General features: G+C 35.9%; 2 protein-coding genes across 4 annotated transcripts in view; one reads left to right on the top strand and one right to left on the bottom strand.

Annotated features, from left to right (window-relative positions):
- Window positions 1-14,219, bottom strand: part of VPS50 (VPS50 subunit of EARP/GARPII complex) — a 112,267-nt gene that overhangs the window by 75,806 nt on the left and 22,242 nt on the right. For all 3 annotated transcript variants that reach the window (XM_045565183.1, XM_045565185.1, XM_045565184.1), the window contains 4 exons: window positions 14,106-14,176; window positions 13,313-13,430; window positions 13,196-13,231; window positions 10,070-10,152 (listed from right to left, as the gene is read on the bottom strand). In XM_045565183.1, the coding sequence (XP_045421139.1) occupies window positions 10,070-10,152; window positions 13,196-13,231; window positions 13,313-13,430; window positions 14,106-14,176 (308 nt within the window). The remainder of the gene's footprint in view (window positions 1-10,069; window positions 10,153-13,195; window positions 13,232-13,312; window positions 13,431-14,105; window positions 14,177-14,219) is intronic.
- Window positions 11,151-12,041, top strand: LOC123647601 (single-strand selective monofunctional uracil DNA glycosylase-like). Its single transcript, XM_045565186.1, has one exon. It carries the CDS (start codon window positions 11,413-11,415, stop codon window positions 11,974-11,976), a length of 564 nt encoding a protein of 187 aa, XP_045421142.1. The 5' UTR covers window positions 11,151-11,412; the 3' UTR covers window positions 11,977-12,041.

Raw genomic sequence — 14,219 nt, 5'->3', positions numbered from 1 at the left:
TTCCCAGAACAATGCCCCAAAAAGGATACCCATGCTAGTGCCTTAACACTTAGAATTAAATAAATCCTCACCTCACCCTAAGAAAACCAAATCAGTATCTTCTCTCCCCCAAAGATGTTCTTTCTCCCATGTTCTCTGTCTCAATTCACAGCATCACCACCCACTCAATCGAAGTTGAAAATCCCAGTCATCTTTAATTCTTCCTTCTTCATATGTAACTGGTATCAAATCTTGACAACTGTACCATTTTATTTCAGTACTTCCCATATCCACCTATGCTTATTCTTTCTCAATTTGGTCCTAACTCAAGCACTTTCATCTTCTGCTTGAATTCTAACAGCCTTCTAATGAAACTCCACATGCAACACACACATTCTACCCCTTAATCCCTCTGTTCATTTATTTGACAAACACCATCAACCAAACATTGTACAACACCCTCCAAAAAGCTGTCAGGGATAGCTGTGAGCAGGGGTCTAACTTCACATAACACAGTGTTTCCAAATGGCTTATATGTAAAAGGCTTTAGGCAAGGCAAATACTCTCCAGTCCTGTGGGCCCTACCATTCCCTGCTGTCTTAAACCTGGCAGCTTCACATTTATGTTACCCACCTAGCCCTAAAGACATCTGAGTATAGCTCCTAAGTAATGCAGAAATAAAATCACATTAATCTCCTGCTTTAAAACATACAGTGGTTCCCCATTAAACTAAGGATAAAGCCCCAAATTAGTATGGCACGTAAGACCTTTAAAAATCTGATATAAAAAATTAACTTCTCATTCAGTTTTCAATTCCTATATTTTAGCAATATGGACTGTGCTCAACTCCGTAAACAAACCCCAGACTTTCACACTCTCGGTTCTTGTATATAGTGTTCACAATAACTAGAATATCCCTTCTTTCCTCACTCACAAATGTCCATCTTTCCAGGCCCAATTCAAATGCCATTTTCTCTGGCAAGTCCTTTCCTGCTAACTGACTGCTCCCACAAGTTTCATAATACTCTGTTTACAGCACCCTGTATTATATTAAGAAATACTTGTGACTGTGTCTCCAAGGCACAAGCCTACAAGACGCTGTGGCTTATTCCCCAGTAATTCCCCAGAATTAAACTCATCATCTGACTCAGAGCAAGTAATAAATATTTCGTGAATCAAATTTTCAATCCAAAGAAAAATGGCAAAATTGTGCCATCATTCCATTAGCCGCTATTTTCCACCTCAATAAATAAAATTAAACCGTTAGAAAAAAAGGGAGGAGGATGTTTTAGAAGAAAAAGAACCTTGGTCTACAGGTGCCTTACCAAGAGAACAAGAGATAAGCAGAGCCAATGGTAATCCTAACTCCCCTGTCACATGGAGTTCAAAAGTTCACCCAAGGCTGAAGCTAGAATGGCAAGGATACCTGGAATAATGAGTAATTTAGAACTGGTAAACATATTCTTTTAGGGAATATTTTGAGTTTGGAGAAAAAACAAATATATCTAAATTCATTCACAGGTGAAAGTAATGATTTATTCAGCTTCTCTACCAAAAAAATTGGGCTTTAGTGTTTATGTATGGAATTATCATAAATCTAGATATTTTTATTGCTATTTATAGTTAAACATTCTATAAACTCTGAATTAAGAATCAATGCAAACACGGTAATGTAAATAACATGCAGAAGATTATAAACAAAATCTATAATCAAATATTTTTGTTATAAGAAAAATTATTTCATATATATTATTTCAAAATCTACAACTACAATTTGACAACAATTCACTAATTTAAAATATATATATATAAATTATGTGATTAGAGTGGACATTAACTACAGCTTTTAAAGAGGCCTTTGGTCATCATTTAGAAATGTGAATTCAAGCCATTTCAATTAATCAAAGTATGTTAAAAGGATCTATTCATAAACATTTTGATAAATAAAAGCTACATTATGGTCAAAAAATTACTAGTTCTAAGATGGAAGGCTAAAAGCTCTTAAAAGCTATCTGCAAGATGAATGGAATGAATCAAGCAATTCTGCAGAGCATTTTCACCATCATTACAGAAAATATTAAAGCTAACACACCCATAAAAAACTAATTTAATAGTGTTCTTTTAAATAGCTGATACAGGACACAAACACACTCACAAGAATGAGTCCTAGAAAGGTTGCATCCAAATCAAGAATTTGAACAAATCTGACTACACAAAAATATATCAATAAGATGGTATAGAGATAATTAGCATCTAAATGATCTTTCCCTGCTCTGTTATTGAGAAGTTATATGATTTAAGTCAAGTCCCTTAATATCTCTGGGCATCAGATTCCTATATAAAGGTAGACAAGATCAAAAGGGGTGCTTTTAGCTGCTTCATGATTCTACTACACATTGAACACCAGTAACCCAATTTCCAAACCTTTGTACATGGTTCAGTAAAGTTTTAGAATGAACTTAAGTAGATGGATTTCCAGGTTTATACTGTACGTCCATGGCCCCAGGACATTCCAGTCTGTTTAGATCAGAGCCTACTCCATTGGTTTCAATCTACTCACAGGAACCAGAGAATGTATCAACAGATCTCAAAGAAAACCTGATTTTCAAACACTGTGAAGCCAAACCAACAACTCTGAAGTACTATGAAGTGTCCACATGATCCTTCAAACCAGGTATGACCAGACTATAATAGAACTCCTGGGATCACTTTGGATGTAGCTAGATCTCCATCTTCACTGTGTTCAGAAATCTGTGACCTAACCTAGAACACAATCATTCACCACAAAGTTCAAAGTCCATTATTAAGAATCCTAAATGCTCAAAACATCTCCAAACTTTATGAACTATAATTCTAGAACAGAGATCAGAGACCACAGGCTAAATCTAGCCGGCAGCCTATGTTTCTAAATTAAGTTTTCTTGGAACACAGCTACATCCATTTCTTTACATATCATCTATGGCTGTTTTTGGATTATAAGGGCAGAATTGAATAGTTGCAACAGAGAATTTATGGCCTGCAAAGTCTAAAATATTTATTATCTGGCCCTTTAAAGACAAAGTTTGCCAAACCTGTGCTAAAATATCTTTTAGTTGGTCAACAGGAAAATTTACACACACACACACATGCGTATGTTTACGTCGTATTGAAGATTTTAACTAAAATTATATAAATGTACTTCATTCACACATCTTTTGATTTAGAGCCTTCTCTTTTCATTTGATTGGAGTTTTAACTTCTTAGTCTCATATGTGCCAAATCACAAATAAATTGTCTGCAATTTTAAGTTTCATTTTCTCTTAGGTGAAGCAGGAACTTAAAGACAAATGTAAAGAAATCCAAATGCCAAATCACACTGAGTTACCTTATATTCCCCCATTTCTATGAACTGTCTCACACCATGTTTTGTCTTTCCAACTCATTCAACTTACCTTCAAAAACTAGTTCCATTTCATAATTCATTCTTAGGCTACTCAAATGAAATGTTGGCATTTCAATTTCATTTTAGACAAGTTGATAATAATTAAGAGTAATGTTTTACAAGTAAAAACTTATGATTTAAAAAAAAAATTGTCTCATTTCATTAGTTTATTTACTTAAACAACATACAAACACAGTAACAAACATAACTGGCAAAACAGGTTTAGGAAAAAAATACAATTTACTCTAGTAAGTACACAACTCAGTTACTGAAACAGAATTATAAAAATTGGCCTACTAGCCATGAGCTCCCACTATATACAGTAGCTATTACATTACTAGACATTATATTGTAGTAGTGATTAACAACACAAACTCTGTATTCCAACAGACCTAAATTTAAATCCTGAGTGTGGTACTTACTCTAGAAAACACCGATTTCCTTATCTAAAAAGTAGAGACGATACTACCACCTCTGAGGAATATTTTATAAATACAGAATAAGATAATGACAATGATTAGTACAATGTTTGACACATATCAAAGGCCAAAAAATTTCAAATATTATCATAACCACTGTCACTATCACCATCATCATGATTCAATTTTTAAAAGCTATAAAATAGATCTTTAGTGAGAAAACATTATTAAAATCTAATTTAGAATTATTTACAGTCAGTGCTGCCATAGCTGACAATGCCTAGCTTCTACACCCACTCCTATAAATGTCAATATTTCTCATTCCTGCAGGGGTACAAGAGATGAGCCATTGGCAATATGAACATCTACGATGGTCTTTTGTTTGCATACTCTGCTCTTTACTAGCATACTAGTCCACAGTCCACACATTAACAGCCTGTTATTACAACTCCTAGAGGACAAATAAATTTCCAAAGCTCTTGGTATAATGAGTAACACAGCATCTCATGCAGCAAGCATTAAATAAATAATACTTCACTCTTATCCTATCATCTAGAGTGAAGAGTTTGACAAAGATGACTTTTCCAAATGACTGGTGAAATTTTAGAACACCAAGGAAGAAAAGAAAATCCTAAAAATTTCTAAAGAAAAGAAAAGATACCATTTATGATGAAATAAGGAGAATTAGCATCTGACTTCTGTCTTACAAGAGGCTAGAAGACAACTAGAACAATGATTTTCATTGTTCTAAGAAAAAAATAATTTTTCTTTCAATCATGTGTATAGATTAAGTTAAAACAATTCCAAAATCTTAAAGTCATTTCTATCAGAGGTAACTATAACAAGACAAGACAAAGGAATACACAAAAGAAGAATATCATACAAGAAATAATAGCAGCTGAACAGGACCTTAAAAAAAGTGAAAAATGTTCAACAAAATTAAACAAATACTAATGGACCTTGATTTGCATTTAGAGACAAAGGACTACTTTTCCTATTTTATAAGTTCAATCACTCTACTTAGTTCTGCAGATAGTAATATTTATATATCATAATATGTACATGATTTCTATTAGGTTAATTTTTTAGAAGTAAACCACTGAAAAAGCACACAAGACTTAATTATAGTTGCAAAAAGAATATAAATGTTATAAACCTGATCAAGTAAAACGATAGTTTTACTAACAAAACCTAGAAGGTGGAGAGGGGAAGAGAAATAAAGGAAGCAGACCAAATCCCCATCTCCTATTGATATTTTGTTATGGGGAAGAAACTGATGGGGCAATAGACAATTATCTACAGTGATAATTCAGGAAAAAAATATTTTAGTGTAGTATTTCAAATTACAATGACATCTACCAAGAAAAAATTAATAAGCTGTAAAAGTGGATTACTCAGAAAGGGAATGGTGAATGGAGCAAAGAGAAAAACTTTTACCTTTTGTTTAAAACGCTTCTGTTTATTATGCATTTTGCCACGTGTAGATGTTATTTTAAAACAGTTCAACATGGGGAGGCAGGCAGAGGAAAACAGGTTAAAATAAAAGAATGCAGATGGTGTCAGGGGAGCACGGTATCAATAACTCAGTCCAAGCTAACTGAGCAAGAAGGACTCAGAATCTAGGCAATGGATCCAGCTAACATGCCTGGTGACCCAGCAGAAACACTCGATGTTCAAACATTACTCCACGCAGGGTTCCTGATGGTCCCTGACCTGAGCCTAGAGAAACAGAAAGCAGACACATCTTGCTAGAAATGCATTACGAACAACAAGGGAAGAAAAGTCCCTAGTACTGCTGTATTTGTAGATAAAAACTATGTTCATTTCCTGTATGATGTACAGAAGTTCTACAATCTACAATTTTCAATAAACTGCCAAGATCATATTCTGAGAAAAAAAAAATCAAAGGATACTTTAAAAATTATGAGAAATTAAATACATCTATGTTAAAGTACAGTACTCAACCAACTAGTACTGATAGTATGCAAACTTTTCAGTGCATGATATAGAATATTCTCAGGTTCCCTCAAGTAGTTCCTTTCAAATGAAATAAAAATAATAAAGCAGTTTTGACTTTTAATAATAACTTTTCTTAAAACTGATTTAGGTAAATTTCAAGTGAAAAAGAAATTAAATGCTTCATTCACAGATGCACTTTAACGTAAACACACTCTGATTCTTATTCTCAATAAATCCCAACTATATAACTCTGTCAATCAATTCGGGAAATGTCAAATAATGTAAAAATATTCTCTGTCAGTTATAAAAGTGAAAAAAATTGGCATTACAGTATCTTTTATTAAAAATGCCGAAACACAGCGCATCTCAAGGAAGATACAAGGTACAGAGGAGGTACTGGTTTTCTTTCATTTTTCAACCAACTGGGTGAATTACAAAATTATAGTCAGTCCTCAGTATCTGTGGAGGATTGTTCCAGGATCCCCTATGAATACCAAAATCCATGGATACTCAAGTCCCTTATATAAAATGGCACAGTATTTGCATATAACAAATGATGTCCTCCTTTATACTTTAAATCACCTCTAAATTACTTATAACACCTAATACAAAGTAGATGCATGTAAATAGTTGTTATATTGTAGTGTTTTCTTTATTTGTATTAGTTTTTACTGCTGTGTTGTTACTTTTCCCCCAAATATTTTTGATCTGCAGTTGGTTGAATCCATGGATGCAGAAGCCACAGATATAACGGGGCGATTATACTTGGCACTTCATGTATTAAACTATCTAGTCATACAATCTGAGACTTACTAGATATATAGTCAATGCCTCTTTGTGCAGAAGCAAAATATGTGAATTCTGTTTTTCCTACTTTTAGAATCATAAGAGTCAGCCCTAAGTTGTTTCATATAATCTACTCCCAAGTACCTTTCCTTAGGCAGCAGAGTCTCTGACCTCCACCACAAACCTTTTTCCAATAGAGGAGAGATATGACTAGAAAAAAGGAACACATGATCGACCAAGGAAAAATTAAGCAGACCAGCATTGTGCATATAAATTTGTTTGAAATAAAAAAAGAAAAACCACACAAGAATCCAGAAATGCTCTAAATCATGGGTGGTTCTCTTAAAAAAAATTTCTAAAGGAAATATATTTATAATTCTCTAGTCATCAACAAAAATGAAAACAAATTTAAATATTAAAAAAATGAGAGTATGTTAATTCAGTTCAAAATTAATTACCACTCCTATGAGTACCAGAGTGTCAAATGATTTTTCACTGATTCACTCAGGTCCAAGCAAAGATTAAATCTTGCTTTTGGCTAAGTTCCACAAGTTTGGGTCAATAAAATGAATTTTTAAAGTATGGATGAATCATGTCGAAACAGGCCCAACTAGAGAGCTTAAGACCTGGTACAACATAGCATTTGGAAGACCAGAGGAATAAGAGCAAAATAAAGAAAAATAAATACACAGAATAAAAGAGGTACATCTAATTAATAAAGACAAAAAAAATAAAAGGATGTTAGAATAAAATGTCTTTGATTATTGTAGACTCAACTTGTCCCACATATCAACTAACCCTATCCCTGTATCCCACATCACATTATCTACAAAGAAGTGAACAAACTTATTACACTTTCCCAACTGGGAACAAAAGAATAAAATAACAAGCGAAGGGAAAGGGGGAATGGGGTCAGGGGGAAGGTGGCTAGCAAAGGACACTGTGCTAGCATGTGGGCGAGAGGAAGTGCTGGCAGAGGGCCTGTCATCACCACCAAACAGCCCCAACTGATAGCTCTGCTAAGTCACCCTGACATTGTCACTAAAACACCAAGTTAAAAAAACACAACTCTAAGTTTTCCTGGGAAGCCTAAGGTAAAAGCCCATTACAATGTACTCCTTGGAATATTTGAATTGTATTTGTGATGTACTTTTACCTGTTTGTAGAGAGTAAGACCACTTTTTCTTATTATATGCATGACTCACATAGGTAAACACAGCATGTTTCTTATACATTGTTATTATCTAAAATAGAACAATTATTAATTTAAATCTTTCCAACTGAAGATCTTTTTGATTTCAGGCTTTTTACCATGTCTGTTAACTGTAGCCACACCTCCTCTATCACTGTAACATAACCAAACCAAACATTAACCAAAAAGTGCTTAGAAGCTACTTCATACCAACTTTAAAAAGTCCTGATTAGAATTTCTTTCAAAGACATTTTTTATAGTTTACTCATGTCATGTAAGATATTTACTTTAGCATAGTTAAAATAGAATTTTTAATTATATATAAAATTCCTAACATATCACCTGCTCCCTCAATTTCCTGCCATGAAATTTCACACTCATTCTTTTCTGTTACAATAGATGGTGACCTTTTCAAAGTCAATCTCTGCTATAATCCCCACAAAGCCTTAGTGTATTATTATGTTTTTTATTTTGCTTTCAACTTCTCCCGTTTTCCCATTGATTTTCAAATACTCAGTTTTCTCGTTCATAATTCCACATCTGTTCTTGTCACATAATTTCCTCACCTTATAATTATACTTCAACCAAATCCCATCAAATCTATCCCCAACAAGGTCAACTATGACTTCTTTGTTACTATAAATCCAATAGATAGATATTTTCAGTCCTCATTTCCTTGGCATTGCTGAAACAAAGATGTCATTCGTGGTGCCCAGAATCTCCTACCCACAAGCCCATCATGGCCTATCCAAGTCCTCCTGGGTCCTCCTTCAGGTTCTCCTCGGTCCTGACCCTCTAAGGAGAGTTAGATCCCAATGCTTCCACTGTGTATGCAGCTTCCTTCTCGCTAAAGCCCAAGTCCACCTGTACCTACTTTAACAGAAGTCTTTCTTGACAGATTTCTTTATAAAACCAGGGGTTATAATGATTACATTGTGTATGGTTCACCACTATACTACCAATTCCAAAGCAAAGCACCTGGCTATAGTAAACACTCAATAAATACATACCTGCCTGAATTATTTTCACCCAATAAACAAGCTATTACCACTATAACAGATTTATCACTACAAAATGAACTAAGTGGATGCTTTAATTCAAATGGGTATGTTCTTTCAAGACCCAGAATGCCTTGTTAGAAATTTCCAAATACATTCAACATACTAAAGCTAATTCTCTATTCACTTAATCTAATATTGTATAAATGACACCGTCAAGTTTATCACTGGTACTACCCAACTATTCATATCCTAATCAAATAAAAAAGGTGTTACTTCAGTCTGCATGATCTTAAAGAAAAACATACCATAAATATTTAAATAGCATCTCTGGGAGAAAAATACCTAGCCTTTATCCTACACTCCGTAAAAACCTACAAAATGAGAGCATATCAAAAGAAAAAAAGTAATTCAAACTTGTATTAATGTTTTGCTCTACCATAATACATCAATTTTTCGGATACTAGCAACCAACATCTACAACATCAGTGAGTCATGCTCACTGAATATCAGAATTTTTATAGGAGAGACAAAGGGGCTGCATTATGAGACAGGTATAGATTTAATTTAAAACTGAGTTTGCCTGGCAAGCACACTATTTCATTTAGCTTGTATATTTATTTGTAATGGCTTTAGAGGAATGACGGAAATTACACATAGGGATTAGAGCCTCCCAAAGGACTGTTACAAGTAATACCAACTCTTTTAAGCAAACCAAAAATCTATTAATAAAGTTAGAACTAAGAGCAAAAGATGCAGCAGCCATTTTTGCATTATACATTTTATAACAATTAAACAAAAGATTAACACATTAAATAATCACTTAAATATTACAAAGATGATTAGGATACAAACTGAAATCATACTTAAATTTTCCAAAAGACTTCTTATCATGATGAGCCAAACACATGAACCATCTGGATTTTAAAAACAAGTTGCAATAATACCCTCAATATTTATAAGCTGGGCAAAGTTAAGGAGGAAGAATTCCCAAGAGATGCTATGGAGACATGAACAGATGAATTTATTCTTGTCTACTACTCTATAAAAATGAAATCAACCAGATTGGAAAGAACAAGAAAAAAGAATTTCAATGAGGTGACAAGAAGAGGCTGGATTAAAAAGTATCTGATCTTTCACACCTTAAGAACAATTACTTATAATTTTATTGTACTGCTCATTTATGAACATGAATGTTAACCTAGAAAATAGCACTTTATATTAATTTTTGATGCTTATTAACATAGAATATTACACAACTCATACAAAAAAACCTGACAATACAATTAGCTTTAAAATGTTTATATTACCTTACCTTATACAACTGTAATGTTTAAAAGTGCTGGCGGCTTTCTGACATTCCAGGCACAACTGAATAGCTCCTGGATAGTCTTCCTCCTTAGGATAACAACAGAAGTCATTAGACTGGAAACTTTTTTTTTCTTAAAGCCTCTGATAAGAACACATCTCTGTTCACACTTTAACCAAAAGTTGCAGGATCAGAAAATTTTAATTCCTCTAAAACAAAGATTAGAACATCAATGATAGATAAATAACAAAATATAAAGAGGCAACTAGTTCTAGGCCTAAATAAATGAACAGAAAAAGTACTTAAAATATTCTGCTCACTTAAATACACAGTAACCACCCTCTGAGACCATAACTTATGGACAAAGCCTATATAAAATCATAACTTATGGACAAAGCCTATATAAAATTATAAGCTGCTTCACAGGGAAGGTGTGAACTGTTAACATATCTTTTTTCAGTAATGTTTACATAAAATGCTCCAAAACAGTATGCATTCTATTTGTAATCAACATTCAACAGTCCCCCCGCTAAGAAATTAGTAAATGGTTCTAAAGAAATAAGTGTGGAAAAGTAAAATATTAATTCATAACCTCAGAATATTATCACCTAACAGTAATTTAATGCCAAATGAATTTTTCACATGGATTTCTCAAACCTTAGTTTAGTAGTAATAGTTTAGAAGTAATACAACAATTATACAGAAAACCACAACAAATTTTCCCTCTGCTCATACCTAAATTCAACATATGCAATTCAAACCACCTAGGATGCTGAGGTAAGGACAAAGCACCTACCTAAGGAGCTCAAGTATTATGAGGAAACACACATATTATATTATGCTTTGGTGAACTTTATGACAGAAGTAGACAGAGGATGCTAAGAAAGCATCAAAGAGAAAACAGATGGCTCACTCAGAAAACAAATTAATATATGATACCAAATATAACTAAAATATCATATCTTTCTTAAATCACTACTGTCTGTTAGATGCAAAAGATAATTTTATTGCTATTTGGCTGCAATACAATCAAAAGACTAAGGTTGAAACAAGAGGGGGAGCTGGACCAGGATGACATTAAAGGTGACAGTGGCATGACTGTGCCCCAGGCTTTCCCACTGGGGTCCCTCCAGGAGCCTACAGGTGCCTTGATGGAGCCCCAGCCCTGCCCTCGAAGCTTGGCTGAGGGCTTCCTGGAGGAGGAGCTTTGGCTCAATGCTGAGCTGAGCCAGTTGCAGTTTTCAGAGCCAGTGGGCATCATCTACAATCCTGTGGAGTATGCGTGGGAGCCACATCGCAACTATGTGACTCACTACTGCCAGGGCCCCAAGTAAGTGCTCTTCCTGGGGATGAACCCGGGACCTTTTGGCATGGCCCAGACTGGGGTGCCCTTTGGGGAAGTGAGCATGGTCCGGGACTGGTTGGGCATTGGGGGGCCTGTGCTGACCCCTCCCCAGGAGCACCCTAAACGACCAGTGCTGGGCCTGGAGTGCCCACAGTCAGAGGTGAGCGGTGCCCGATTTTGGGGCTTTTTCCAGAACCTTTGTGGACAGCCCAAGGTCTTCTTCCGTCACTGTTCTGTCCACAATCTATGCCCTCTGCTCTTCCTGACTCCCAGTGGGCGCAACCTCACCCCTACTGAGCTACCTGCCAAGCAGCAAGAACAGCTTCTTGGGACCTGTGACGCAGCCCTCTGCCGGCAGGTGCAGCTGCTAGGGGTGCAGCCGGTGGTGGGAATGGGGCGACTGGCGGAGCAGCGGGCACGGCGGGCTCTGTCAGGCCTGATGCCAGAGGTCCAGGTGGAGGGGCTGCTGCATCCCTCTCCCCGCAACCCACAGGCCAACAAGAGCTGGGAGGCAGTGGCCAAGGAAAGACTGAATGAGTTGGGGCTGCTGCCCCTGCTATCGAAATGAATACCCCTGGGGCCTGGCATAGGACATATTCAAAGCTTCCCAGTCATTCTTGGGCAAGCAGATGACAAGACGTCCTGGATGAGAGCCAAAAGGTCCTGGGCTCCCCAATTGCTGGGAAACATGTTCTTTCATCTGTTGACTATCTTCCAACCTGCTGTGGCAGTTTTGACACTACTCCTGTTCGCCCTCCTGACTCCTGCTTTCTTCATCTTCCTTTGAGCGTTGCCCCTTTTGTGGTATCTGACTCCACAGAGAATCGGCGGAAGGTGGGCTCTGTTGCACTTGCGGACTGCTCTACCTCACTGTTTCCTTGGAAAACGCTATTCAGTGGAGAGTGACCTAGTCAGTGACTTCTAAGGTCATATTTGCTGTTTCAGAGGAAATAACTTGCCAGGATCCCCACCCATCCTTATAGAACAGCTTCCTGCTGCTGATGCCTTTCCACATAGGGCCAGGACAAAGCACGGGACATGATATTAAAAGTGAACTTCTTATGGGAGCTGAGGCTGGACCAGAGGGAGAATTCAGTGTGGCGGAGTGGGAAAGTCAGAAGACCTGGATTTTCATCCCAGCTTTGACAGACTTGTGAACTTTATGATGGACAAATTGATTAGCCTCTCTAAGCCGCAGGATTCCTCATCTGTAAAATGAGGATGCCTACTCTTGGGGTTGGTGTGAGGATCAACTGAGATAACACTGGAAAGTGCCTTGAGTAGGCCTGGCATATGGGCGCTCATTATATATTCTTCTCCTTGCATGCTTGCCTCTGGGTTGGGGTGTCACTGCACTGCACTACGAGGGAAGCCCCTCCACTCTGAAGACCTTGCTGTGGGGGAGTCTGGGTTTCCACCTGTGGCCAGGGCGAGGCGCAAATTCTTGCCCTGCCAGCAATGGACCAATAACTTTATGAAAACGCAGCTTGTGATTTTTTTCAATTTAAGCATTAAAAGCTCCTAAACCCCCCCCCCCAAAAAAAAAGACTAAGGTTAACAATTCCAGTATTAATACAAAGTAAATGTTTCCCAAAATAAATTGGTTTTTCTAAATGAAGTATATATTATGTCAATAGAAAAAGGGTCTAGAGCAAGTACCTTTACATGACTAAAAATGCTCTTTATACCAATTTGACAAAAAGGCACATCTCAGTTTTGTCCACCATAATGTTTCTATTAAGAAACAATATTATCAGATCACCAAATTTGCAAGCCTATTAACTTACCTCTAGCATTTCACTTAACCGTACATCTGTTCTTTGCTGAAAAAACAAAAATCAAAGGTAAAATCTGTTTCAACCACAAAATTAAGTTTTAATGTTTAAAAAGTAACCTGTATATACCAATGTTTTTATAGTTCTCAGAGATTTCAGAAGTCCAATCAGCAACTGACGTTTCCTCTGATTTGCAAGAAGGCCTAAACTAGCTTGAGTAAAACCTTCTTTTGCAATATTCAAGTGTCTGCAAAAATGAACAATAAATAGTTAAAATTTCCTAGTACCCACACGGAAAAATTAGGCAACTAATGAGGTAGTGACCAGGATTACTATTAAAACTGGGGATGGTGACTACTACTATTTGACAAATTTATTCAGTGGCTCAGTCTAGACCAGCATTACTCAAAATATGGCAAGCAGACTAGTGCCAATCCACAAACTACTAGTGGTCCATAACAAGAAAAGTACAGAAATCGAGATTAAGCATTTAAAAACAATGCAAACACAGACAGAATAATTTTATTCATTGTGACTCTAATAATTTAAAAAATTAAGACCGTATTGTATGTCTGGGTTTTTTAATTTCACTTTCCTAGTAACTTCTTTTTACTGCATTTTACAAAAATAATTGCCTGTGACAGACTGGAAATTTAAGAAGAAAAGAAAAAACTGCTCCTTCACCACAAATAGTTTGAAAGGCATTCACCTAAACAATACAAAACTAGTAATTTTTTTTAACTCATAAGTAGATTTATACATATTTTCCACAAACCCTCTTAGTGCAGAGTTATGTTCACTTAATGAATGATTTTCTAGAAACCACAGCCATGATAAAAAAATCAATTATCAATGATAGATTTTATAGTCATTCTTAAAATATTTCCCAGCTTAAAGAACAAAATATCATCAAGAGCAATACCTTCTCCCATTTGTGCAGATAACAGCAGCTAATTGAAGACCTGTCTGTAATGAGGTAACTCTTTCAAGTTCCTATGGAAAGATTAGATAAGGTTATTATTGAGGCATTTTATTT

The sequence above is a fragment of the Lemur catta genome, chromosome 11 (assembly GCF_020740605.2).
Source record: "Lemur catta isolate mLemCat1 chromosome 11, mLemCat1.pri, whole genome shotgun sequence".
Taxonomy (NCBI): Eukaryota; Metazoa; Chordata; class Mammalia; order Primates; family Lemuridae; genus Lemur; species Lemur catta.
Note: the sequence above shows the minus strand (reverse complement) of the source record. Positions and strands in the feature narration are given on the sequence as shown.

Excerpts from the sequence above, each read along its gene's own strand:
- LOC123647601 (XM_045565186.1), top strand. The coding sequence starts at position 11,413 with ATGAACCCGGGACCTTTTGGCATGGCCCAGACTGGGGTGCCCTTTGGG.